This window comes from Rhododendron vialii, chromosome 9a, assembly GCF_030253575.1.
Source record: "Rhododendron vialii isolate Sample 1 chromosome 9a, ASM3025357v1".
Classification (NCBI taxonomy): domain Eukaryota; kingdom Viridiplantae; phylum Streptophyta; class Magnoliopsida; order Ericales; family Ericaceae; genus Rhododendron; species Rhododendron vialii.
In genome coordinates this window covers 24,375,330-24,403,324 of record NC_080565.1, presented here as the reverse complement: position 1 = coordinate 24,403,324, position 27,995 = coordinate 24,375,330, and the positions used below count along the sequence as shown (strand labels likewise).

Genomic DNA, 27,995 nt, shown 5'->3' with positions numbered 1-27,995 from the left:
AAAATCTTTTTCGTTATAGATCTCCTTAAACTAGAGCTAAGGGACTAGTTGCCACTTCTACGATTTAAAATTAAGATGCACATCTTATCATAAAAGTATTTTCTCGAATTCTAGTCAAAATTCCATTAATGACATGCTATAGTATTAAAAGGACCCAGCTTTTCTACAGTCCAATTGTAAAGAGGTCTCCGCCATTACATTTCAGTCGTTCATCTTTGCATTTAATGGTTCCGATTTTAAAAAGACTATTTTCTACAAGAGTCTTTCTATAATCGGGACCATTAAAAACACTTTAAACAGCTAAGATTAAAAAAAATTGCAAGTAAAGCACCACTTTATCATAAATTTTGTACAAAATTTCGACTTTGACAAGCTTAAACAGCTATGAGTAAACATGCTGTGTGGCATGGAGCATGTGTACACATTTATCCGGTTTTCCGTTAATTCCATTCTGTCAAACTCGATCGGCCTGCATAATTACCTCAACTCACTGACTACTTTCACAGGGAAAAGGAAGGGTGCCGCTAAACGGCACGAGTGAGCAAACTAAGGGGTACATTAAAATTGGAGGCACACGAGTCATGGTCTCCCCAAGTGAAGTCTACCAAGTGGTAAGGGTGCAGTCCGCCGCATACTGCATGATAACATGCAGCTGGGTTCTACAGCATTGTGAGAGGGTGACGCCAACTCGATGTCACCGCTCATACTATAATCCATTCTCCTTTTGAACACCATGGTTCAGCATTCATTATTATACCATGTACTAGCACCAGCCTGCATAGCAGAAGAAGAAAACCAAACAAGTGAACCCAAAAGAGAGGGTACAACTGACTAGTTTCATCGGAGGAACCAGATAAGACTCCATGTTCAAAAGAACATCATCTACGTAGAACAATTTTTGTGCCTTGGGGGAGTCCATTGTGCCATTTAAGTAACCAGCAAGTCCTATAAACCGTCATCATCAGATACTGTCGAGTCACGACGTATTGGCTCACCCAGGCTTTTCTACATCCAAAATTTCTCTCTCTACTTAAAGACAGTGCACTCTCGGTCACAAAATCATGCATCAAGGTTAGAGTTTTTCTAAATTCTAAACTTCTAGCGAAACTAATAGTGCATTGCAAAAATGATTTTCGGGGTGATAACCCCAGATATTGTTTTCATAATAGCCCACATGCAGCCAGTACTGTAGGGAGTGCGATCAATACACAACGAGAGTAATCTTAGTAAAAAAAGAGTATCAATTTTCCCCCTAGAAGCAAAGCTAATTGAGCAGAAGCTCCAGTTCTGCATCTGTACCATCTTAAACAGAAAGACAAAAAAAGAAAAAGGAAAAAAAGGGGCCACTCTCGATGATGTTGAAGTTCTAGTTTAAGTAGTTTGTCTGTTGCCTGTAAGGAATATATATTTGTAAGGGAATCAATGTAAGTGGTAGTCATGTGGTTTGTCTGTTAGATATGCTTGTTGAAAAAAATCACTCACCGTCATAAAATACCAAATTCTACCACCATTCTCCCTGATGGAACCACAAAAGGGATCAAAAACATTGATTATTCTTGAGGTCCAGAAAACAAATATGGGATCTACTATTGAATTGTGAGGAATTTCTCTTAGCTTTCTTTGCCAAAACGAGATGTCACCAAAGAGCAGGAGAAACTTAATACCAAGTCCACTGACTCCATGGATTTTCCATGTCTATATGATGAATTCTGACAATCCACCACCAGAACATGTTGAACACCCTATTGTTGACGAAGCCTCTGAACCAGAAATTCCTAAAATATGCAGCAGAAAGAAACAGCACTACAAACGACTCAGAGCAATTATAGATGTACAACTTCACCAGATAGAGATCAAACGCAAGAAAAAAGTCCCAAAATGTGGAGAGGTTCTCTAAGTAGCACAACATATTTACAACTAACAACAAAGAAAATGGAAACGGAAGCAATAGATTTGAACAACACCATCCACCGCCGAAATATATCATCAAGTGACATTTTTTCACCTCTTACCTTAGTGAAGGCTATACATGTGTGGTGTTTGGTCAGAGACAGAGGCCAATCCCTGCATTAGCCTCACAATTTTCACCGAGTCATCGAGATAATACTTGGCCTTACTGGGTTTTTTACAAACAATACAGGCAAACACTTCTGCATTCGGAACTATAGATGGGCCATCTACGGAACTGGTAATCACCTCAAACATGTCTTGATGAAGATCCCATAGGGGGTTTGCCTTTCCATCCTGTCTACCCCTTTCTCTCCCAGTTTGAAATATATGACCGCAATGTCTTCATCAGACTGGTCGTCTCCTATGCACAGGACTAAATCGGCTAACATTCCCCTCTCTTGCATGGTAGAAAGTAGGCGTTTTGCCACTAGCCCTTTGCTTACATTCAGAACCATAATAAATCCTTTCATTATTTCCTTTTGGCTTAACCATTATAGACTCAATGAAGGATGTAACAAGCAAAAGCTCTCACACGAAGAACATGTTCACAATAGGCTTAAAAGCATGCCCAAGAGCGGTGAAAAACATGAACTGAAATGACACTGCTAAATGCAGTTCCACAACTCTTCGGGGTGGCAAAAAATAGGTTCAAAACTGTTGCAAAATAGTATAGTGCCAAAACTCTTCACTGTTGATTAAAGTACACGTAGTCCAACTAAGTAATGCTCAAACTTAACTTGATCTTGCACATAAAAGGAGGTTGGGTTCCAAATTCCCAACCCAATTTAAGGGTCAGGCTCAAGTGAAGCATTTACCATGGCTGCCATCATTGGTAACATAGCATCATCCACCTTTCTTCAACAAGAAAAGTTCAGACACACGTTTACCCATAGAAATTAGATAAACATCCTCCACACTCAAATAATATTCCATACAAAATCTTCTTTCATAAATTGCTTCAGAATCTGGTAATGTATCGCTTCCACACAATACGGTAAAGTCGTGAAAAAAACACTAGACAAGACGAAGTACATGAGAGATACACGAAACACAATATGAACATATAAGCTACACCAACTTGAAATCATGGAAACGCAACTAACCCCTTGTTTGCTCAAATCAACGATTGAGAAAAGTCAAAACTGAGGATAGTTCGTCTTTCCTCAATTCACATATACAAAATAAGAGAGACAAAATGAAGTTACTCATACCTGAGGTTTAACCTCTACGATATTTTGCCCGCTTTTGACTGTAATTGGTTCATTGGCAAGCACACTTTCAAGATGATCAAGAAGTTCCTTAGCTTGGCAAGACCCAAAATCAAGATCCGCATCCTCATAACACCAGACCAATGAAGTTCCCTATTTTCAATCATGGAACTGTCTGTTGTCTCGGTGTAAAGCTTCATAACTGGTTCTGCAATCTGCTTCCACCTACATTCTACCACTAGTACACATGTTTCCCATTCCTCATCTCGCTTCAGCCTGTGTTAATTAGACAAGCATCAGTTTCGAATAAAAGCACCCTCATTCCGCAAAAAATCTTGAACATGACCACACAAAGAAGAAAATTATGTGAATACCTAATGAAGTATCCATGCCGTGCAGCAATTCCCAGATTATCACACTGGGCAAACCATTCAGCAAGTATGTCGCAGCTTCTGGCACTGACTATGAAAACCATATTATTCTTATCCCTGCATAAACTGTTTAAAATCTTGATGGTTTTAGAGCTCGGACTCTTATGGATTGAAGCCTGAGGCATCAATGTACCATCGGAGTCTAAAAGGATTGCCCAAGTTTTAGTCCTTTTGTAAGCAGAAACTATGTGCTCCATCGACAGCTTCCTAAAATTTGGATCTAGCGCAACAACCCTAAAACTCACTCCAAACCCGATATCCCATAACCTCCTCTGCATTGATCTCTACAAGTCCTAAAACCAAACATTGATAATGCACTACAAAAGTTGCTTGTTGATTTTAACCACCAAACAGGCTAAATATTTGTATTCCAAAACTAAGGAGACCTACTAGTAATGGCTTTGTACACGTAACAAACAAAATACACAATAATAGTCAAAATCTAAGTAGTGTGCATCAGATGAAGCCACAAGCAGAATGGGACGACAACAACACCACCCCCCCCCCCCCCCCCCCCCCCCCCCCCCCCCCCCCCCCCCCACCCCACCCCAAGCTTCCCAAAAAACTCTTAAAAGTTACAGTTCTGCCTCCCAACCAGAGGAAGCAAAGACAGGAAACTACAAACTCTTAAAAGTTACAGTTCTGCCTCCCAACCAGAGGAACCAAAGACAGGAAACTACAATCAGTCGGCAAACAAGTACCATAAAACAACTACAATTCTACAAAAGATAAAAACTACACCAAGTAATAAAACATTGTGCCGTTACAAAGTTCAGTTAATCAGCCATGCTGCTTGTGTGACATTGCAAATACAACTGGACCACCAAATCAACCATTTTAACTCAAGTTATTCTGAGAACATACTCCTCAATTTATGAGATGAATACAAAATAAATCCGTATCATTTGTAGGCAACAAAGGAAACAATAAGGATGGTCACCGTCCATCTGCCACCAGCAATTGAAATCCTTCATGATTGTTGTCTTCATTGATCAAAATGGTGAACCCTTCCAGCGTAGAACAACCAACAAACCCAGCCATACCATGCTTACTTGTACTGCTGCGATACCTCGCCCACCAGTCTATCCATAAACTCGCATTTCTTATCAAATCCCCACCCTGGGTTGCTCTGCATAACATAAATTTTCTTTGTAAGAAATGACAATGCTACCAGCATAATATTCCAAATCACACATTCCACAAACATTGATGCTGAAGTTTTGATTGCAGAGAAACAATTAAGGGAAACAGAATGAAGTTACAATTTTTCCTCTTTCTGTGGTTCGCTAGGAAAATGAAAACAAAATTGATTGGATATTTGTCAATAAAATCCACTCTCAATAGTAATCCATAAAACCTCGAAATGGTGTAACTAGCATCATTTTTCCAGCAACCTTAACAGATTCAGAATCCAAACAGAGCATAAGGGTACGCACTACACACTATTTACTAAAAAAACTGCAACAAATGAAAGTACCCTAACCTCTAATCTAAAACACACAGAGTACTAGGATCATGGAACTATTGAGGGAGGTTCAGAAAGATAAGGAAAATGACAGGGAAACAAAGAAATAGATCTAGCTACCTCACATATTTCTTTCACCTTCCCTTTTTCCTCTATGAATTCCTCCATATACCTATGATCCACACATAGAATAGAACGACACAAAGGAAAACAATCACCTAACAAAAAGGAAATCCCAACATGACATACACAGGCAACACCGAACAATCACCAAATATATCTTTTCATATTACGTATCAAATGTATAATGCTCTCACAATATTACTTGTAAAAAGGAATCGAAAATAAAGAGAAGAAGAAAAACCTCAAATTAGCAAAATAGTTAAGTTAACAAAGCAATGCCTACTCTCCATCACATTTCCAATCTGGTTTCAAATTCCCTGTCAGTAAAGCACTCACACAAACAGTACACCTTTGCATAAACTCAACCGTTGTTGGAGCCGAGGTTCCTTAAGGAAAATCTAGGAGAGCCATGGAAAATGACCTATAATGGGTAGCGGTTAAATCAGCAACTAACTCGATAATATATGGAGTAGAATTTAATTTCACAAATTCTGATTGCAATACGCAAATGTGCTGCCCTTTTCCACCAAGTTTCTTTTAGCTCTCATTTACTTCCCTAAACAACCACTTAGTCTTCCAACACCCTATACCAGTCCAAACAATTAAAAAACACTGCTCAATTAACCAGAGAACATATATAAAAAATTCTTCAAATACCAAGAACAATAAACTCTTTTCACAAGTGAACCATAATTTTCGTCAGTTAGATAAAATTATTCCGTAAACCTAAATTATTCTGTATACACACATAATCCCAAAAGGTTTCCAATAAAAAGCTAACAACAATATCAAAAACCGCCACCTCTCGTAGGACCAACCATATTGTGGGTTGACATAACAGGTACAAAATATAGCAATAGTACCAGAAAACCACTGGAATCGAGCTAAGACTAAAGAAAGCCACTGAATCAACAGAATACAAGCAGAAACAACCCCAACCTGAAGTGAAAGAACAGCACGCTCAGTAAACCGCTTCAACGAAGCAGGTGCGCTTTTCGGAAGAGTTTTTGCAACTCTTTCCAGCTCTTCATGCTGCTTCTTAGCAGTAACTCTGTCGGGCCCACTGTAGTAATCCACGAGCTCTTTGATGTTAGGGACTCTCTCCATTGCTTCTTTCACAACTTCCTGGTGAAGTCAAATAGGTAAAGAGTTACAGGCAACCCTGAATGACAATTGAAAACAGAAGCATTATAGATAAGAAATATGCCAGACTCTACTAATTAACAAAGGAAAATGAAATTATTACAAACCAGAATGTGATGCATCTGACGAAATCAACCTTCACGGGTTTTTTTATTGTTCTATAAAAAGAGGGAAATAAAAAGAAACAAAAAGATCAGGACAATAAGTCCTCCAAAAAGGAATGAGAAAAAAAAACTTTTCAAATGACTCCAACCTCTAGAACTAAACAGCGGATCCCCTTAGATAGAAGAAGATTGAAGCCCGAAAAAATTATTGCAAATCCTATACACATTTTAGAAATCTACATCCTAATAGATTATTGCAGTCCTTTAAAGCATAGAACTCATAGCACGTAATACTGCTCATATTTAAGGAGCCTCTGCTTTGGTATTTGACTCAAATCCACGCTAAAATAAAGAGAAAAATGTTTGCAACTCTGATCAACCCCTCAATCTGATACGACAAGTACTCTATTTCTGAAGGTCATCAAAATAATCAAAGTATCAAACCATATCTCAATCACCCATCTCTCGTCTAAAGTCATTATGTCCTTTCTCACCATACACTTCTCGAGAGAAAGCAAGAACAGAAAAGAGACAAAAGACAGAGATTTATGTGGTTAACATAATTCTAGTTGCCAAGTGTTTCTGCTTTCGAACAAATGGCAACAGTTATGAAATTTTTTGCAGATTTGAAGGAGAGGGGAGGAAGAAAGAGGTCTGAATACGCAACTAATCTATTGAGGAGGGAGAGAGAGAGAGAGAGAGAGAGAGAGGGCTGCAAAACTTTTCAAAGTATAGTGGGATGTTTTCTCACTGCCGAGGAGGAGCCATTAACTTTTTGAAAATCCTCTGTATTTGGCTCAGTTTGGGGCGCAAACGTGCCATTGGTTTCATTTTCCATTTGCTAACCGTCTCTCCTTCACAAACATAACTTACTAGTTCAGTAAACCGAATATTACAATCCACAGTAAAGGAGTTGATCATAACAGAGACATCCCTAACAAGGCTTTCAAATAGCAATAGAAAAGTGAATTATGACCGATGATACTGTCAAGCAAAATGAAACCAATAATTCTACAGCTGACAAGACTAAACTGGTAAAGCAAGACAGCCAAACCAAAACTAATAGATCGAGATCTAGACAGAATTACAAAGATTATAAGTACATAACAAATGCAAAACCAAAATACAGTTCCAGAAGAATGTGTAGATAATTAGATATACAAAAATTAGATTACCTATCACAGTTTCAATCACAGTAACTAAAATAGATGAAAACAGACAACAGTAAACGATCACCATACTGCAATTATCAAACTCACGTATGTTAACTTCCGACAAATATACGACGCCATAAAAGGAAAACAAAATCTTTGCAGCACCAACCTATACAAAAGAGCAAGTTGACATACCTCCCACTCTGATTGGCTTTGAATTTCCTCATAAGCCATCAGGAAAGGCTTCATCTTCTCAAGTGCATCTGCAAGAGAAATTGGGGGCTTCTCATCAATGTCAGGGTTTGTGCCAAAGTCTTCCATCAAGTACTCTGGCTCACACTCTATCTACAAATACATGCAGAAGAAAGACGTCAGATTTCAAACAATCATTTTCGGGAACTGCTCATTCCTGGTTTAATTAATAAGGAATCCAACATGCATTTTACCATGTAATTCGTGTGGAGAGCGTCCAAATAGGCATCCTCCATGGGAGAAGGCAAGACTCTGCCACTCATCTCTTCAAATGCTTCAACCAGTTGATTCATTTTATCCGGCCCAAGGGTCTTTGCCAATTTCTCACCGTCGGCATCGTCACCAAGGTAAAAGTCATCACCAAAGTCATTGTCTCCATCTTGAACCCGGCTGTCTCTACCTCGACCTCTGCCTCTTCCTCTCCCTCTCCACCCCTGGCTCCCTCTCCCACGAGTGCCTCTTCCTCTAAAACCACCTCTCCCCCTCCCACCGTCCTCCATTGTGTCTTCAACAAAGCCACCCTTGGACAATATCCCAACGGCCTTCTTTACAGCCTCCTCGCGGCTCAACTTTGGTTTGGTTAAACTGCCGTCACTGGACGTTGAGCCAACACCTATCCCTCCACCTGGTTTCGAGGGCCTTCGGTGTCGGTTTTCTTCCTTAGCCTTCGCATCGGGTACAGATTGTTTTGCGGGCTTTCCACGGCCGGCACCAGAAAGCACAGAGAGAATACCAGAGGGGAGATCGTTGTCCTGGAGCAGGGGATCTCTACGGACAACAGGTTTTGTCGTCGCTGAATCAGACGACGGCTCCTCTTTGGTGAAGAAAATGGGTCTCTTGGGTCCGAATTGCTCGGGCTCCGCTCGCGGATGGGGAGGAGGAGGAGCGGTAGCTCTGCCGCGTCCGGCGCCGTCACCGTCGATACCGGTACTACTAACAGCGGAAATGAAGGAAGAATATGAAGGAAGGGTTGGAGTAGAAGAAGGGAGGGGTTTACCTCGGCCATGGCCCAGCCCAGATGGTAAAGGAGAGGAGATAAAGCCGCCTTTGGGGTCATCGTCATCCCCAGCAGCCTCTGGGTTTCCCGGGAGAGGGGGAATCTGAGAGTCGGAAGGGCCAATTACAGACGACCCTCGTCCACGACCCCTGCCGCTGCCACCGCCACCGCCACCTCCACCGCCAGAGGAAGTGGAAAAAGCTGAGGAGGATGCAATAATAAGAGTGTTCTTTGTGGCATTGCCAATTACTGGACTTGACAATTTTCCCAAGCTTCGTCTCATGGAAACTAGGTTTCTGGAATCCGAATCGCTTCACCTGTTTCAATTCCACAGGCGCCTATAAAGGAATGGAGTTCCTGGAAGTGGCTTACACTTTTTGGTCATCTCCGGACGATTATGCCCCTCGCTTCGGAAACTAGCTAATTGAATTTACTTCTTTTGGGTTTTGGGCGTTTCCGTCATCTCACGCTCAAAAGTGGTGGGTCATAAACCCTATTTGGTTTATTTTCGAATTATTTTAACGGGTTTTCGGACTTTCGATGTTTTCCGTTTGCATCCAGAATTTTCTACACTGTTTTGTCACGAAGTGGTATTGGGCCTGGGGGCTTTCTGGTAAAATTGCACCTTGTGGTTACTGTGTTCACGTGGATCCTGCCTGGAATCAAGACTTTTCCTTTTTCCCTTTTTCGCCAATTCGTTTCTCTATACATGTTCTTCCCATTTCCCATTTCCATTCAACTGTCTACCACAGTTTCCGCGGCAGACGGCGATTCGAGCTTCCTAGAGCAGATGATGGCCGATTAGTTATGGGAGGAGAAGATTTGGAGAGGAAAGTTATGTTGGGAAAAATTTCAGCATATCATATAATTCCAAAGAACAATTTCATTAATATTGTAACAATTACATAATCGAAACAAAAATACAAATGCAGAGCAAAATAAAACAGTCGAGATACAAACTGAATTTCCAGAAAAAATCAAACCGAATCCTGTGTGATACCACAGTCTCCTTAAGAAAGATTCGCCGCCTACCATCGGTGTTGTAGGTTCTTGTTCGGCGTCTTCCTCCCAGGGTTGGCTCGGCTAAACCACAAGCCGTCGAAACACCGCCGTCGACCGCCTTAGCGAACTGACTACCGACTGCCTCTCTCTCTCAAGAATGAATTTCAGAGTGTGCTAGAATGTTGTGAGTTTGCTGGTGACTTCTCCAAAAACGTGAGCCTCCTTTTATAGGCAAAGGAGGTGTAATGCTGCCATTAACATGCCAATGAATTCTGCCAATGAATAGGGAGGTTACAGAATCAATTCTCCAATGAATTCTGCCTAATCAAATCTGCCAATGAATAGGGAGGTTACGGGATTTGAATTCATATTCATGGGCAGGGGTTACGGGAGTTACAAAATCTCACACATCAATACGTCTATTGATTATGGGGCGTCCAGATACAACGAACCCAGTACATGCTCGGTTGCCTCGAAAGACCCTCCGGTAGCCCCGATTTCATTCATCTGAAATTTCGTAAAATTTCCAACAAGTTAGAGGGAGGAGCTCATCGGTTGGGTTGTCTTCGGCTCCAAAATCATATACGAGGACGGCACAAATATGGTCCATGGTCGGCTGTTTCGGAACTGTGCCAAATCCTGAGGTATGGTTGATGGAGAAAATCATGCGTCAATTACTAATTGATGGTAGATTTTTTGCTCTCTGTCAAACATTTTCATGTTTTGGGAGAAACCCCAAAAAGACCGTATTTCTAGCGCTGAAATTTGATTCCCAAAAAACGTGAGGGATGTGTAAAGGCCAATTTCGTGATTTCTGTGCTCTGTGATATCAATAATTTGTAATGATTCCTGTAAATTCAGGCAGTGTCTTTGGCGCAAAATAGGGAAAGCTCTGCCCTTTCGTGTTTGGTCAAGAATTAAAAAGATAAGTACAAGAAAATGGTGTCATGGTGGCGTAGTCTCTGGCACAAAATAGGGAAAAACTATTCAAGGATAAAAAAAACGCTGTTATTGTTCTCCATCTTTAAAAAAGCCCTTGTTATGTTCATCTTTAGGCACTCTAAGCACGATAGGCCAAGTAGCTGGTTTAGTTCGCTCGCTTGAGAAGGATGATATCCATCTTTAAAAAGGCCCTTGTTATTGTTCATCTTTAGGCACGATAGGCCAAGTAGCCGGTTTAGTTCGCTTGTTTGAGAAGGATGATATATAGGAATTGGTAACTCGATATGCTTGAAATGACGTGGAAGGAAACAATAATAAAATTTTTGTAGTGTTCCACAAAAACATAGGTTGAGAGCATGCGAATACATTTCGTTCAGATTTTTTGATTTAGTTACCAGTAGCGAGCAACAAAAACCGTGAAAACTTAATATGTTCATGTTTTACTACCTTTTCTTTCACTTGGGCTGAAAATGTAGCGGGGTAAGCCAAGGGATGGATTTGTAACCTGACTAGCATGGCTTTAGGGGAAGTCATTGTTGGATGATGTGGAAAAACCTGTAGTTTAGACACGATGGGTTAGGCAGCCCATTTGACTCGCTCACATGGGAAGGATGACATATATAGGAATTGGTGACTCGATATACCCAAAATGATCTAAAAGGAAAGAGTAATGAAAGTTTGGTAGTGCTCCGCAGAATAACGGGCTGAAAACAAGTGTAGTTACCAACAACAAACAAGAAAAAAGCGCGAAAACGTAATACTTTCACATTTTTCAACTTTGGTTCTGAAGTGGAGCAAAGCACAGATTTATTCAATTCTTGTAACTCCTTCATGGTAAGGAACAAGGCAAAGAATTACTTTTCGGAACAAAGGAAGTAAAAGCTCTTATGTGGTATGGCTTGATTAACTAAAAGCTCCTATGTGGCATGTATGGTCCCATCCCGAATTGTTGATGATGAGATTTTTTCCATCTCTTTTAGAGCATACCTTCAATAACGGGGTAAGCCAAAGAATGGATTTGTAACCTGATTGGCATGGCTTTACGGGAAGTTATTGTTGGATGATGTGGAAAAACTTGTAGGATGAAAGGTAGTTTAGACATGATAGGTTCCGCCCTTTGCTTTGTATTAGAGGATTAAAAGGGTAAGTTAAAAAATAAAACCTCTGGAGTGAAAGGAGCTAAGAATATCTGGGCCCTTCTTTTCAAATTTTTCGGAGAGATTACCAATAACAAATAACAGAAAACGTGAAAACTCAATGCGTTCACATTTTACTAGCTTTGCTTTTGCTTTCCATTAATTTTGTAGCTTGGGATGTAGGTGTAGTGGGGCAAGCTAGGGAATGGATTTGTAATCTAACTAGCATGACTTATAGGAAAGTTGTTGTTGGATGGTGTGCAGAAGTTGTAGGGTGAAAGAAATTCAGAATATCGAGTACTTTCCTATTCTTTGTCTTTAGGCGGTTTAAACACAATGAGGGGCTCGCTCACATGGGAAGGATGATATTATGGGAATCGGTGATTCAATATACCTGAAATGACCCGAAAGGAAAGAGTAATGAAACTTTGCTAGTGGACAATCTCATGTAGCATGGCTTAACTAACTAACTCCGCTAATCCTTTCTGAACAGACACATTTTTTCATGAGTTGCCGAACCAAATTTTATTCCTGTTATGATCTCATCCCAAATTGTTTATGAGGGCTTTTTTCTTATCTCTTTTACAGCATGCCTTGAATAGCATTATAAGAGCTCAAACAAAGGGCTTGCCATGGATGAGAGATACAAAACTACCTGGATTGTGGGGAAATAGAAGTAAAAGTGGTTTAGGATACTTCACTATGAAATGAATTCCATTTTTTAATTCCTTTTAGAAAAGTTGGTAGTTCAGATCAAGATTTCACTTTCAGCTTGAAAGGCATGAACATATTTAAGAAATGGGGAAAGCTCCAATATATCTAGCATAAAATAGGGAAAGCTGCATCCTTTGCTTTGTATGTATGTGTATATATATATATATATATATATATATATATATATATATATATATATATACACACACACACAAAACTTCTTATAAGGGCGCCCTTACCGTATTTCAAGTGCGGCTGCTTAGCCTATCATGTTTCAAGTGCTTAGAGATAAAGAATAGAAAGCCATTCTTTTGGAAAAAAACCAGTTGTCGACGTATGCGTATCATATCATAATTGTACCTCGTACTTCTGTCTGTGCTTTTTCGAATAGAATTAGTTTAGGTGAGCTACAGCTTCTCGCATGGGCAACGGCATATCATTTTCACATCATGAGTACCTTCCTATTCTTTGTCTTTAGGCAGTTTAAATACGATGAGTTAGGCAGTCCCTTTGGCTCGCTCACATGGGAAGGATGATATATAGGAATTAGTGACTCAATATACCTGAAATGACCTGACAGAAAAGAGTAATGAAACTTAGCCAATGGACAATCTCATATAGCATGGTTTAACTAACTAACTCCATTAATCCTTTCTGAACAGACACATTTTTTCATGAGCTGCTGAACCAAATTTTATTCCTGTTATGGTCGCATCCCAAATTGTTGATGAGGGCCTTTTTCTCATCTCTTTTACAGCATGCCTTGAATAGCGTTATAAGAGCTCAAACAAAGGGCTTGCCATGTATGAGAGAAACAAAATTGCATGAATTGTGGGGAAATAGAACTAAAAGTAGCTTAGGCTATTTCACTATGAAATGAATTCCATTTTTCTATTTCTTTCAGAAAAGTTAATAGTTCAGATCGAGATTCTGCTTTTAGCTTGAAGGGCATGAACATATTTAAGAAACGAGGAAAGCTCCACCGTAGCACAGAATAGGAAGAGCTACATCCTTTGCTTGGTATTCGTATATATATATCATCCTTTCCATATTGGCGAGCTAGAGCGGTTGCCTAGCTTATCGTGTTTAAATTGCTTAGAGATAAAGAATAGAGATGCATTTCTTTTAGAGAAAAATAGTTGTTGACGTATGCATGTCAAGTCGTAATTGTACCTCGTACTTCTGCCTATGCTTTTTAGAGTGGAATTAATTTATGTGGGCTACAGCTACTCACATGGCCAACGGCATATTATCTTCAGATCATGAGTGTCTTCCTATTCTTTGTCTTTAGGCAGTTTAAACACGATAAGTTAGGTAGCCCCTTTGGCTCGCTCACATGGGAAGGATGATATATAGGAATCGGTGGCTCAATATACCCGAAAGGAGCTGAAAGAAAAGGGTAATGAAACTTTGCCAGTGGATAATCTCATGTAGCATGGGTTAACTAACTCCGTTAATCCTTTCTGAACAGATGATGCTAAAGAGTGCATAGGTTTAAAATTCCCTTGTCAGTTGCCAGACAAATTTTTTTCCCTGTTATGATCCCATCCCAAATTGTTCATGAGGGCCTTTCTCTCATCTCTTTGACAGCATGCCTTGTATAGCATTATAAAAGCTCAAACAAAGGGCTTATCATGTATGAGAGAAACAAGACTGCGTAAACTATGGGGAAATAGAACTAAAAGTGATTTAGGCTACTTCTCACTATGAAATGAATTCCATATATTTTTCTATTTCTTTCAGAAAAGTTAATAATTCAGATCGAGATTTCGCTTTCAACTTGAAAGCCATGAACATATTTAAGAAGTGGGAAAAGCTCCAACCTAGCACAGAATAGGGAAAGCTACATCATTTGCTTTGTATTCGTATATATATCATCCTTTCCATGTGAGCTAGCTAGAGCGGTTCCTTAGCCTATCGTGTTTAAAGTGCGTAGAGATAAAGAATAGAGAGGCATTCTTTTGGAAAAGAACAGCTGTCGGCGTACGTGTATATGTGCTCATCGTACCTCGTACTCCTGTTTGTGCTTTTTGTAGTGGAATTAGTTTGGGTGAGCTACAGCTGCTCGCATGACCAATGGCATATCATTTTCAGATCATGTGTGCTGTTGTAGTTTTCATGGATATGCCACCTTCCCTCAACATCAAGGACCAAAGCAAAATGATTGCTCGAAATTCTGCAGATGATGGAATCTCGTTGGACCACTCATAGAGCAAATGCTAAAAAAGGGCTTCGATACAATCAGATGGAGATAGTTCTTGGCTAATAAAAAATAAGAGATCATTTGGTAGAGATGTGTGTGCAATTTTCTGACAGTGATTTTTGTCTTCATAGAGTTTTTTTTTTTTTTTTTGGTAAAGAAGGATTTTATTACCAAAAAAGACGAATACAAGTGAAACAAAGGGGCATACCCCTTAAACGAAAAGGGACTACACAGAGATTCAACACAAAAGAGCAAGACAAATAGCCCTATACAACATATCTACAAGATTTTCACCGAGATATTCCAAGCTTTACACAAAACCTTGTTGCCATGGCTAACCCCAGCTTTCTTCCAAGAATAGACCCTGCCCCTCACATCGTTTATAATCCAATCATAAACTACCTCTGAGAATGGCTATTTGTTACAAAAAATACACTCATTTCTAACCCTCCAAATGTGGTATACTGACCCAACCATAGCCAACTTATAGAGAGAAGAAAGAAAACCTATCTTGATAGAGTTGTGGGATCATTTTCCTCCGTTTGTTGATTAGAGTTGTTCCTTGCGGCTTATTGAGATTGTGCAAATGTTTCTTTTATTTTCTAGGGGTACAAGGTACTGCTAATGAATTAGAAAGTGTATGGTGTATTTCCTGTTGATGTCAACAGAATTTCCAATCGATGGTCAGTTATTGGCGCGTTGTTTCCAGGCGTATTCTCTATTTACCGTTTGACCAATGTTTGAAGACATAGCTAGGCTTGGAAGGGAAGCCTTGGGAACTCGGAACAAGCTGCGATACAAATTCGTTATCTATTTCAGTATTTTGGCAGATTGATTTTGTTGAGGATCTTAAAAATTCTATTGGGTTAAATTGATTGGAATCTAGGATTCTTTTGATTAGGGTTGTAAATTTAGTCATGCCTTAGGAATGTGATTCCATGGTCGGTAATGTGTATTTGACAGATTAATTTTGTTTTGGAGGTGTATTCTTCCGATCATGACTTTTGTATTCTTCTGAACACGACTTTTGTAATTGGCCCCTCTTTTAAAGTATAATGCCGCAGATTTCCGCATACCAGTATTTTGCTTGGTTATTGTCATTGCATCTTTGTAATAGACGAATAGCATTGGAAATGGTGGTGTATGTTTGCAAGCAATTTGAACAAAAATATGAATATGTTTCATGCATAAAAGATCATACGCCAAAATTGGCGAGGTTGGATTTGGCTGCCTGAATTAAATAATGGAAATTGATGGAAGAATGATTGAGGCACAAGAAAATTGTTGCAGATTGTGAGCTAATGCACGGTAACTTGCAAGGATGGAAAATGATTCCATACTAGAAATATTCTCAAACAAATAAATTCAAGAGTTGGCTGACAAATATTCTCATTGCAAGACCAAAATTCATTCACCCCTTCCACCGTTCAACAAATAATTTGTTCATTCCACGAAATCTTCATCAACAAATTGGTAAATTGACTGTCTTACCAAATATATTCAATAACCATTACAATACTTTATCACTTAACTAAAACCAATGAAACTCATCTTTTCTTCTTTATGCAGGAAATCATCCTTCATGGTTCTTGAAAATTGTAAACACAGCCAATCCAAACAACATGAAATTGGTGAGATGCTTTCCATGCCATTTTACTAAATCTCCAAACTTTACAATTCACATAAAACATTCATCTATAGGTGATGTCACGTGGCTTCAAAAAATAAGTACTTATCTATGCCACCAGAGACAATTGCTATAATTAACAACAGTGATTGACTCTGGTACGTGAAAATAGAATGGCAAATTAACAGAAGGTTGGAATAAAATTGTCCATGCACATAGTATTGAAGACAATTTTATCCTACTCTTTGGCTATGTTGGACACTTGCAATTCGATCTTTTCATATTCAATGCAGAGGATGTGAGGTCAAGTATCAATGGTCTTCTGCTTTACCAATTCATCAACTCACTGCTCCCATTGGATGGGATGCCGAAATAGCCATGCATAACTCCAACGACTGCAAGACTTGCTACATGAAATTGACTATAGCCAATATTCATTCTTCAATTTATAGCTCCACTGAATCATTACCGATATTTTACACCTGTCAATGTAGCTGTGATACTAACTGCTTATTCACCATGCTTGTTCCGAGCCTCAGGCCACTCTGGGAGATGTGCTATACTATTAACATACACAGATTTGCAAAGATTGGTAAAACACTTTATTATATAACATCCATTTCTATGTCCATTAGTCTTCAATTCCTGACTTAACCCATTGCCATTCTCAAAGCCTACCTCAACACTTCAGAGCATTATACGATCAACATAACCGAAGAGAATTTATACTAATTTCAGGATCAAGGAGATGGACCATCGAATATGCTAACGGATTCTTCACAGGAGTTGGGTGGAAATCATTTGTTCATGCACACGATCTATCAACGTACCACACCTTAGAAATCAATCCTAATGTACATATAGAATTACATACCATGGTGTTTCATCCAAACAACTACGAACGAATCTACTCTTGGTAATGAACTTCTATCTAATGAATGCATGTATAAAAACTAATCATCCTTCATTTTGCACCAACCGTCGTTATATTCCAATCCTCAAGACAACGGTACCACTTAGAAATTTTTTAATGAGCACGTGATTCGTGCGGAGCACGAACCACGACACTAGTCTACTATATGAAAGGGCACATATTGAATGTTGGTGCTGTCTCAATTGGTCGAGCACCCTTTTGTCCTAGTGGCCTAGGTTCGGTTCTCACGTCTGTCTCACTCATGTGGTGGCCTCCCTTTTCCCTTCCTCCTAACAACTAAAACTCACTAACCCGCTTAGGACAAAGCTATGGTACACAGGGTATACCGTATGTCTAAATTATGACAATTTGTGATTTTCATTATAACGATTTTTGATTTTATAATGCATATTTTTTATGCTAGTTAAGACTTCTACTTTAAAATTTACCTGTTGAACAGATCATTAGCAAGTTACCTATAGTTAAAAAATATTGTTATTATGTAACCATAATTATTCGTACCAGAAATCATAATACTTGTACCCCAACCAAATATATGTGTACAATATCACAAATTAAATAATGCTATCCACAAATGTTATGACAATACCATAAATTGACATTATCTTACCACAATGAGTCGTACCAAAAATTCTTTGACACATATGATATTCCGTAACAAAATCAAAATATGTCGTACCAGAATCAACAATTGTTATATCAAAACAAAATACATGTGTAAAATACCACAAATTCAGTAAAATAGCCAAATTTGTTATGACAACACCTAAAATTGTCATTTTCTTATCACAACGTGTCGTATCAAAAGAAAACATATTTAAATACTACAAATTATATAACAAACCATAATTGTTATGACAATACCATAATTTGGCATTTTCATGCCCACAACTATCATAGCAAAAGAAATTGATTAAAATATTCCGTAACAAGACCAAAATACTACAAATTCAGTAATATAACCAAATTTGTTATGACAACACCATAAATTGACGTTTTCATACCCACAATGTGTCATATATAAAAAAATTCAATCGGAATGTTTAATTAACGATAGTTATAATTAGCAAAATACCAAACCAAAAATTCAGCAATATAACCAAATTTGTTATAACAATACCATAAATTGACGTTTTCATACTCACAACGTGTCGTATGAAAAAACTTCAATCGGAATATTCAATTAACGATAGTTATAATTAACAAAATACCAAACCATAAATTCAGTAATATAACCAAATTTGTTATGACAACACCATAAATTAACGTTTTCATACCCACAACGTGTCGTATAAAAAAATTCAATCAGAATATTCAGTTAACGATAATTATAATCGGCAAAATACCATACTAAATGTCATTAGCGAGTATAATTTTAGAATGATCGATCATAACTGTTAGAATATTAAGTCATACGATATTCAGCATTGTCACCAAAATTAGATATCAACAACTGCGTAATCGAAAAAAATTTAATGTATCCAAATACAAGAATGAAGTTGATCGCTTATCATTAGAACCCTTAATCAAACAAAAAAAATCTTTTTACTATTGAATTCGGATGCCGATGAAAGGGCTTTCTAAACCCTATCGAGCCAAAAAATTACATGGATTATTTAATCAACAAATATAACAAAATCAATGGTTTTGATTGTCATTATTGTGTTGCGGTTGCAAGTCAACCGTACATTCAGTTACAACAGAGAAATTGATTTTATATCAAGTATATTGAATGCACAATTCTAAATGTTCTTTTGATATGACACATCGTAGTAAGAAAATGCCAATTTTTTGTGTTATCATAACAATTATGGTTATGTTATATAATTTGCAGTATTTTACAAATGAGGGAGAGGGAGAGAGAGAGAGTCAAGAAAGAGAGAATAACCTATTACCTGCTAAGCCATTTTTTTATTTTATTAATTGATTTAATAAATAGGTGGTCCGGATTATTCACTTTTAAATCCAATAGTTTAAAATTATGGTGCGTATGGTGCACCCCCTAATAAGGGGTGTTTAGAGGTGTGTACCATAGGACTACCCACCCGCTTAAGTATATCGCTATGGAAAAAAAAGAAGCGCATATTAACCAAAACCTTAACACCCGAATTAGAAAATAAAAATCAATAAGTTATATAAATACTTTCCAAAAAATAGTACTCACAATTCAACAAATTAGCTCTTCCCAAACAATCGTAAGTGGAAATCTATAACTGTACAGCTAGGGATGAAATTGGCTTGGTTCAGTCGATTTATTTCCTTTTTTTTTGTTCATCGAACCGAATCAATCGGTTTTCAATAAGTAGAAACCGACATGACTGATTGATGGAGGAAACCGTTTGGTTCAGTGCTCACAGGGCCGGTCTTAGGGCAAGGCCAAAAGGCTGTCGCCTAGGGATCCGAAATTTTGGCCCAACAAAGAGCACCCGGTTAGGAGTAGGTATGACAATTAGTTGTCCGAAATTTGTTGGTTCAGTTGTGAGATAGGTCTCAAGGCACGCTCCATGGTCAAGTTCAAGTCATGCCCTTAAGTCTCTTTTTTTTGTGTTCATTTTTCAAAAAAGGATTACATGTGAGAATTTCCTTTATTTGTGTTCAATATAGGGCCCACAAGTACCTTGGCCTAGCCAGAGCAATTCGGTCCGGTCGATTTCGTCGGTTTACCAATTTAGGCTCATGCCGACAAAAAGAAAAAGAATATACTATTACCCAAAAAAAAAAAAAAGGAAGGATAGAACCACATGCTTCAAAGGCGTTGTTGGGAGACCGTGAACGTTGAACCAACGACACACAAAACTCATCGTCTTCCTCGTGAAACACTCGACGAAGAGTAAATTTTTAAATCTGTTAATCAGTCAGCTTGGAATGAGGCGAGAGTCTCCAATTTGTGCAAGCACAATCATCTTCATCATCTTTTGAGAGAGTTAAGAGCACAAATTGCAGCAATAGAGGGAGGGAGGGAGACTAAGAGAGGGGGAGGGAGAGAGAAAGAGAGAGAAATTGTGTGAGGAAGACAGAGGACAGATGGGTCCAATTCCAAATTGGGGTTCAATTCTATTGAAGAAATGGGTCCCAATAGACAGATTCTATTTTGTTTCGAGAAAATGTCAAGACACTAATGTCAGGCGATAGACATCAGTAGAGTTAGTAGTTACTCGTAATACCACAAGGGATTAATCTTCTCTTTATAGGAATCGAACCTGCGATCTCTTACACTCCAAAGGGGGCTACACAACCAATTTGGCTAAGCCCAAAGGCCTGTTCATTTCTCTTTCATGTTCCTTTTCATGAACTTTCATATACCGTATGTTATGCATTTTTTGGTAACATTCTATGCTCTTTACTTCATAATCAAGAGTCTGAACTAGCTTATGACTAATCCAAGAGTTTTGAAGTTAACGATCGGACACACTTTTAGTTGCCCCAGAGAGTTTTGAGTAGCAATGAGAGTCCAACATACTAGCTTAAGAAGTAAGCTCTTATTTTCTAGCCCACGAACACTTTGACTAATCTCAGAATCTTGAAGTTAATAACCAGATAGACTTTCAGCTAATCTAGAGATTTTTTTACTAGTAGTGGGAGTCGAACATAATAGCTTAAGTAAGCTAGCTTTACTTGCTGATATGCTCTCACTTGATTACTCCCTTAGGCTCCGTTCAATTGCCAAGAATCTTGTACCATAAAGTTATTCTTAGGAAAAGTTAAGTAAAGTGAAATAAAGGAAAAAGAAATCTATTTTCCTGTGAGTATTCATTTGACTTTTTTTTTGCAGGAAAACTAAAGTTTAGTGATTCATTTACCGGGAAAAGATACTTATGAGAAACTTCTTTATTTTTATTCCCATGGCTAATTTTAAATAAAAGTAACTTTGAAAGCTAAATAATAGGCTATCATATTTTAAAAATTAGCACATAGGGAAAATGTATTTTATCTAATGCAAAACCTTAACATGAAATGAAAAAATTGACTTGCAATTCCCTATTCAATTTGCTATATTCTGAATGGTCATGCAAATTCCCCATTTAAATTGACATTCTCTGATAATCAACCGTACAAATGAAGTTTAAAAAATAAGTAGATGATAAATAAATATTAAACATCTGTGCTTAATTAGTTGCCGATGCAAAAACTCACTGAAAATTAGTTAGTACAAAACAAAATTGAAGACTAACGACAAGATAAATAAATACTTCCCAAAAAAATAAACTACCAATCTTTTTCCACAACAATTATCTAGCACCATAGTAGTCGAAATTGTTGTTGCTCACGTAAATCTCAAAGTGTCTTTCTAAGAACCTAATTCGTATTTTTTTGGTATTGGCGTCACTCACTTTTTTTCTTACCCGCCAATTATTTTAGCCCCACAATGGAGAAAACTTTTTCCATGACGCAAAATCTTATGCTTTTGGCCGGATCACTTTTGCAAGAAAATAAATCTTGCAGGAAAACTTAAAAACATGTTTCCCACTACTTTCCTGCTTCTTACCCGCCAATTATTTTGGCTCCACAATAGAGAAAACTTTTCCCGTGACACAAAATCCTATGCTTTTGGCCGGATCACTTTTGCAAGAAAGTAAATCTTGTAGGAAAACTTAAAAACATGTTTCCCACTACTTTCCTGCCAACTGAACACTACAAAAGTTATGGGAAATTTGATTTTCCCATCTTTTTCCGTACTTTCCTAGCAACTGAACGGGGCCTTAGAGTTATAGTTCACATTCTATGCTTTTGTTTTGTTTTTTATTTTTGGTAAATCAGTTTAAAATAAAAAAGAGGCTAACCGAATATAAAGCCTACAAGGGATATACCCCAGGAGGAACAACAACAAAAATAGAATAGAGAAAGCCTACGCCAAGCGGCTACATAGGACTAGGTGAAAATAGAGGACCTGTTTCCCAACCATCTAAAAGAGGGTAAAAAAACAAGTTATAAAAGATTACACACTGAGCAATCTATTTTTACCATAAAAGAACCAAACTATTCTATGCTTTCGTTTTGAAAAAGTGACTTTAGTGATTTTCCGATTATTGTGAAAAATCTTTTTGGTTAATTATAGATCTCCGTAAAGTAGAGTTAGGGGACTGGTTGCCACTTCTATGATTTAAAATTAAGATGCATATCTTATCGCAAAAGTATTTTCTCGAATTGTAGTCAAAATTCCATTGGCTCACGATCTAGCTTAAAAATAAATAATAAAAAAATTCTCAATCTGTCTCCTACCTAGCAACAGAATCGGCATGTGGTGAATTGAATTGAATTGAAATAACCCTTATAGAGTCGATATGCTTAATGTAGCAGAATTAAAGCTGTTACCCACTAAATTAAGACCCTGCTCCATTAACAACTTTTTCAACTTTTTTTGGTTTTGTCTTTATTCAAAAAAAAATCTTGTTTTTTAGTTTTGCGCCTCACTTAAAAAATACAAATAAGGACAAAACCCAAAAAATGTCCAAAGTCTTATTGGAACAAGGCCTAAAGTCCACGGACAACTTATTCTAGAAGGAGAGTTGCAATGGAATTTCAAGAATCCAATCCAATCCAATTTGCTTTAATTTATTACTCCAACAAAATCAAGATGTCAATGGGTAACGAATGACTTGTCGAAGTCATTTATGGCATGCTATAGTATTAAAATGACCCAGATTCTCTATTATTATCGCAACTCTCCATTATTATATAATCATGTAAAATTTATGAGCATATATAAATTGTGATTCAACCAACTACTAGTGAGAGAAAAGCCATCATGAAAAACATATGCAGTCGTCCTAATTTATAACCAGTGAAAATATCTCTCCCTCTAACTCATCCAATCACACGACAGAGTGCATAACAATTCAAAAAATGGTTGCCTCTCACTACCTTTCAACCACCTCCATTCTCATATTGTGTCTCTCTGTGATATCACTTTCTAGTCCACTGTCTTCCACTTCTCCCATCAGTCGGTTTTCTCTTTGGTAAAGAAGAATGGCAGCATGGCAGTTTGCCTAATCCACGGCAACTCACCGAAATCTCCATTTTCTGATTCTTAACGCCATCCGAGAGGACCTAAAACATTTCTTTGGCTCAAAGCCGATACTATGGTCAGGGTGTCATATACCAAACAAAAAGTTTATATGCGACAACCCTGATTAGCCATGATTTCGTGATGAAGTACACCATCAGGACGCCGCCATTTGAGACAGCGGGAATCTTGGACATCAGAAGCATTCTGATTTGGATGCAGTGCCTAATTTATTGCTTACAATGCCGCCGCAAGCAAATAACTCCATGTTTGACCCCAAATCATCAACAACGTTCATGAATGTTCCATGTAAGTCAATTTTGTGCATTGATATTTCTAGTACTTATTGCGTTTGTGGAACTTCCAAATACCATGTCAAATACCTCGAAGGAAAAATGTCAGAAAGAATAATTGCCATGGATATATTGGGTGTAATTGCCATGGAAAAATGTTAGATTGTAGTAATTGCCATGAATTGCTACCATTACCCATACCAATAAGTCCGGTGGATTACCAGCTTGATCGCGGTTGTTGAAACCGCAACCAAAAATTGCATGGTTCGGAAAGGGAACAACTCCAAACACTAAAGCTTCTACGCCCAGTATATCCATGGCAATTACTCCGTCTGACATTTTTCCACTGACGTATTCAACATGGTATTTGAAAGTTCCAACAATGCAACAAATACTGGATATCTCAGTGCACAAAATTGAGTCACATTCATGAACGTTGTTGATGATCTGGGGTCAAACATGGGAGTTATTTGCTTGCAACGGCATTGTAAGCAAGGAATTAGACACTGCATCCAAGTCAGAATGCTTGTGGTGTCCAAGATTCCCATTGTCTCAAATGACGGCGTCCTGATGGTGTACTTCATCGGGAAGTCATGGCTAATCGGGATTGTCGCATATAAACTCTTTGTTTGGTATATGACACCCTGACCATAGTAGTGGCTTCGAGCCAAAGAAACATTTAGACCTTCTCTAATTAGGTCCTCTCGGATGGCGTTAGAATCATAAAATGGAGATTCCGGTGAGCTGCGGTGGATTAAGCGAACTGCCAAGCTGTCATTCTTCTTTAGCAAAGAAGAAGACTGACTGATGGGGGAAGAGGAAGACAGTGGACTAGCAATAGATATCACAAAAATCTTTTGTTATGGTTTGCGAGGCTGGTGTGGCTGAATAAGAAGATAAGTACTTTAGACTTGTTCAGTTGTGTTGTGTAAGGAGTGGTTGGCACTCAGTTGGATAAAATTGTTGGGTTTGATGTAATAAAATTTTTCGTTTGGCCTCCGCTGCGAGTTGTAATTCATTTTATTTATTTATTTCAAGACGATAGTTTCTATAGTTGCCCAGATATTCGCGCCCCTACAGGTGGGCCTTAGTCCTGCCGGAGTGGGGTATGACATATTGGTTCACCCGGGCTTTTCTACATCCAAAATTTCTGTCTCTGCTTAAAGACAATGCACTCTCAGTCACGCAATCATGCATCGAGGTTAAGAGTTTTTTCTAAATTCTAAACTTCTAGCGAAACTAATTGTGCATTGCAAAAATGATTTTGGGGGTGATAACCCAAGATATTGTTTCCACAGAAATGCTATGAGTACGTCAAACAAGAACGGATTCTACACGTATGCCTACTTGGAGATCTTCTCCAAGAACAGATTCTGTTCCAACGACTCTTTTCCGGCTACTATCCGACCTCTGGAGATCTTCTCCAATAATGTCTCTGGCCTCTTCTCTACTGTCGTTCCCAGCGTCCTCTCCGGCAAGTGGAGAAACTTCACGCTGTCGTCAATTGCGTTTCTTATTTCCAGAATCCCACCCCGCAAATGCAATCTTTCAATCTCCTAATTTCTCGCTGGACATGGTGTTTGCAAAAATCTCTAACCATTTCTTTGTGGAGGGAAACTATTACTCTCTTCTCCGGCGACTCTTCGGAACGCCCAACTAACCCCCTCTTCTCTGACTAAACGTCGTTGGAGAGGGAGGCCACCGGTAAATAGGAAACAACCAACAATTGAGAAAATTACTCGGAAGATCAAGAAATCAACAAAAAAAAATTTGCAAAGTTACTCAAGGCAATGCGAAGAGCATACAGGTATATCTTTCAACTTGAATTTTTTTTTTAATTGAAATCATGCATGAGTACAAACTATTCAAAAAATGTATTGGTGAGTTTTCTAATTACACTAATGTTTTCTTTTATTTAATTACACTAGCCTTCTCTTTTTCATTTTCCTCTTCTTGGCTTGTAAGCTTGGATTCGCCGATGCGTGATTCTGCTCCAAGGAATAGTCGAAGATTGTAATGCTGCATAGTCCTTTTTTCTTGGGAATTTTTGTTTGTGTTGTCGTGACAACGTTTAACTATTAAGTAAAGAATCAAATTCACTGCAAAAAAAGACCTTCATCTTTTTATTGCATCTCGTGGTTTTTTAATCAAATTCACTGCAAGTCCTAGTTTGAAATGAATTTTTCCACCCTTTAAAAACCGGCTGTCCTTTATATGCGCCTTATTCGGACGTACCCGACATAATTTAGAATGAGCTAAATCGTAGTCATGACAAGCTTGACATTTCAAATGAGCTGAACTAGGTCGGCTTTGAATAACCAAGAGCAGAGAAGGTGGGGCAAAACGAGTTTTACCCAAATGAGTAGAAAACCATTCACTACCGTTGTCATCATTCACCAAACATACTTGATACAAACCCATCACTTCTACCACTGAACTGAAACGTTACAGGGTAGCAAAATTCTAAAGGTGTATAACTGTATATACGAGCTGATTGAATGAACCCAAAACAAAGAATAAAAACATTAACAAGGTCTATTATTAGCTGCCTTATACATTCTGCATCTTGTGCTCATTTTTCAAACACGGCATTTCATCAAACACTTCCTACGGCAGTTTAATGTTCTAGTTAAAAAAGGGCAACTCCAATAATAAGATTCCATTACCCAAAATATGCAGCAGAAAGAAACAGCACCGCAAGCGACCCAGAGCAATTATAGATGTACAACTTCACTAGATAGAGATCAAACGCAAGAAAAATGTCCAAAATGTGGAGAGGTTCTCTAAGCAGCACTACATATTTACAACTAACAACACAGAAAATGGAAATGGAAGCAAAAGATTTGAACACACACCCCCATCCACGGCCAAAATATATCATCAAGTGACATTTTTTCACCTCATACCTTAGTGAAGGCTATATGTGTGGTGTTTGGTCAGAGACACAGGCCAATCCCTGCATTAGCCTCACAATTTCCACCGAGTCGTCAAGATAATACTTGGCCTTACTGGGTTTTCTACAAACAGTACAGGCAAACACTTCTGCATTCCGAGCTATAGATGGGCCATCTATGGAACTGGTAATCACCTCAAACATGTCTTCGTCGGACCGGTCGTCTCCTATGCACAGGACAAAATCGGCTAACATTCCCCTGTCTTGCATGGTAGAAAGTAGGCGTTTTGCCACTAGCCCTTTGCTTACACCCTGCAGATTCAGAATCATAATAAATCCTTCAATTATTGCCTTTTGGCTTTAACCATTATAGACTCAATGATGGAAGTCAAAAGTAAAAGCTCTCACACGAATAACATGGTTCAAAATAGGCTTAAAAGCATGCCCAAAAGCGATGAAAAACATGAACTGAAATGACACTACTAAATGCAGTTTCACAACTCTTTGGGGTGGCAAAAAATAGGTTCAAAACTGTTGCAAAATATAGTGCCAAAACTCCTCAGTGTTGATTAAAGCAAACGAAATCCAACTAAGTAAAGCTCAAACTTAACTTGATCATGCACAAAAAAAGCAGTTGGGTTCCAAATTCCCAACCCAATTTAAGGGTCGGGCTCAAGTGAAGCATTTACTGTGCCTGCCATAATCTGTAACATAGCATCATCCACCTTTCTTTTTACCCATAGAAATTAGATAAACATCTTCCGCAATAAATAATATTCCATACAAAATCTTCTTTCATAAATTGCTTCAGAGTCTGATAATGTATCGCTTCCACACAATATGGTAAAGGCGTGAGAAAAAACACTAGACAAGACGAAGTACAAGAGATACACGAAACAGAACAGGAAAATATAAGCCACACCAACTTGAAATCGTAGAAATGCAACTAACCCGTTGTTTGCTCAAATCAATGATTGGGAAAAGTCAAACTGAGGATATTCGGCTTTTCTCAATTCACATATACAAAATAAGAGAAACAAAACGAATGAATAGGAAAGTAGTTACTCATACCTGTGGTTTAACCTCTACGATATTTTGCCCGCTTTTGACTGTAACTGGTTCATTGGCAAGCACGCTTTCAAGATGATCAAGAAGTTCCTTAGCTTGGCAAGACCCAAAATCAGGATCCGCATCCTCATAACACCAGACCAATGAAGTTTCCCTATCTTCAATTGTGGACCCGTCTGTTGTCTCAGTGTAAAGCGCCATAACCGGTTCTGCAATCTGCTTCCAGCTACATTCTACCACTGGTACACATGTTTCCCATTCCTCATCTCGCTTCAGCCTGTGTTAATTAGACAAGCATCAGTTTCCAATAAAAGCACCCTCATTCTGCAAAAAATCTTGAACGAGACCACAC

General features: G+C 38.3%; 2 protein-coding genes, 2 long non-coding RNA genes and 1 pseudogene across 7 annotated transcripts in view; 2 read left to right on the top strand and 3 right to left on the bottom strand.

Annotated features, from left to right (window-relative positions):
* Positions 1-435: 435 nt before the first annotated feature.
* On the top strand, positions 436-26,207 carry LOC131301693 (uncharacterized). The gene is made up of 2 exons (XR_009191394.1): positions 436-1,138; positions 24,966-26,207. It is a non-coding gene; the product is annotated as an uncharacterized LOC131301693 (long non-coding RNA).
* LOC131301691 (alpha,alpha-trehalose-phosphate synthase [UDP-forming] 6-like) lies at positions 1,145-4,090 on the bottom strand (annotated as a pseudogene).
* The window catches only part of LOC131301688 (alpha,alpha-trehalose-phosphate synthase [UDP-forming] 6-like), a 28,841-nt gene continuing 2,661 nt past the window's right edge, over positions 1,816-27,995 (bottom strand). For 2 of the 3 annotated variants that reach the window (XM_058328069.1, XM_058328070.1), the window contains 2 exons: positions 27,647-27,920; positions 26,397-26,887 (listed from right to left, as the gene is read on the bottom strand). In XM_058328069.1, coding sequence (XP_058184052.1) covers positions 26,600-26,887; positions 27,647-27,920 — 562 coding nt within the window. In that variant the 3' untranslated portion in view covers positions 26,397-26,599. Of the gene's footprint in view, positions 3,093-26,396; positions 26,888-27,565; positions 27,921-27,995 lie in introns of those variants that run through there. The other variant, XR_009191392.1, reaches the window with a different exon arrangement.
* Positions 4,307-9,178, bottom strand: LOC131301690 (uncharacterized). 2 transcript variants are annotated; one of them, XM_058328072.1, is made up of 4 exons: positions 8,025-9,178; positions 7,774-7,923; positions 6,117-6,302; positions 4,307-4,718 (listed from the first exon to the last, which is right to left on the bottom strand). In XM_058328072.1, exons 1-4 carry the CDS (start codon positions 9,108-9,110, stop codon positions 4,638-4,640), a joined length of 1,503 nt encoding a protein of 500 aa, XP_058184055.1. In that variant the 5' UTR covers positions 9,111-9,178; the 3' UTR covers positions 4,307-4,637. The 2 variants fall into 2 exon arrangements, with proteins under 2 accessions (XP_058184055.1, XP_058184054.1); XM_058328071.1 differs by lacking the exon at positions 4,307-4,718 and having other exon boundaries at positions 4,758-6,302; positions 8,025-9,174.
* LOC131301692 (uncharacterized) lies at positions 9,517-15,665 on the top strand. Its single transcript, XR_009191393.1, has 3 exons — positions 9,517-9,666; positions 10,370-10,473; positions 15,431-15,665. It is a non-coding gene; the product is annotated as an uncharacterized LOC131301692 (long non-coding RNA).

Bases quoted from the DNA above. Each gene is read 5' to 3' on its own strand.
- LOC131301690 (XM_058328071.1), bottom strand. From the start codon at position 9,110: ATGAGACGAAGCTTGGGAAAATTGTCAAGTCCAGTAATTGGCAATGCC. The intron at 7,924-8,024 runs GTAAAATGCATG...ATGTATTTGTAG, and splicing joins CTCTCCACACGAATTACATG to ATAGAGTGTGAGCCAGAGTA. The intron at 6,303-7,773 runs GTATGTCAACTT...TGACTTCACCAG, and splicing joins AAAGCCAATCAGAGTGGGAG to GAAGTTGTGAAAGAAGCAAT.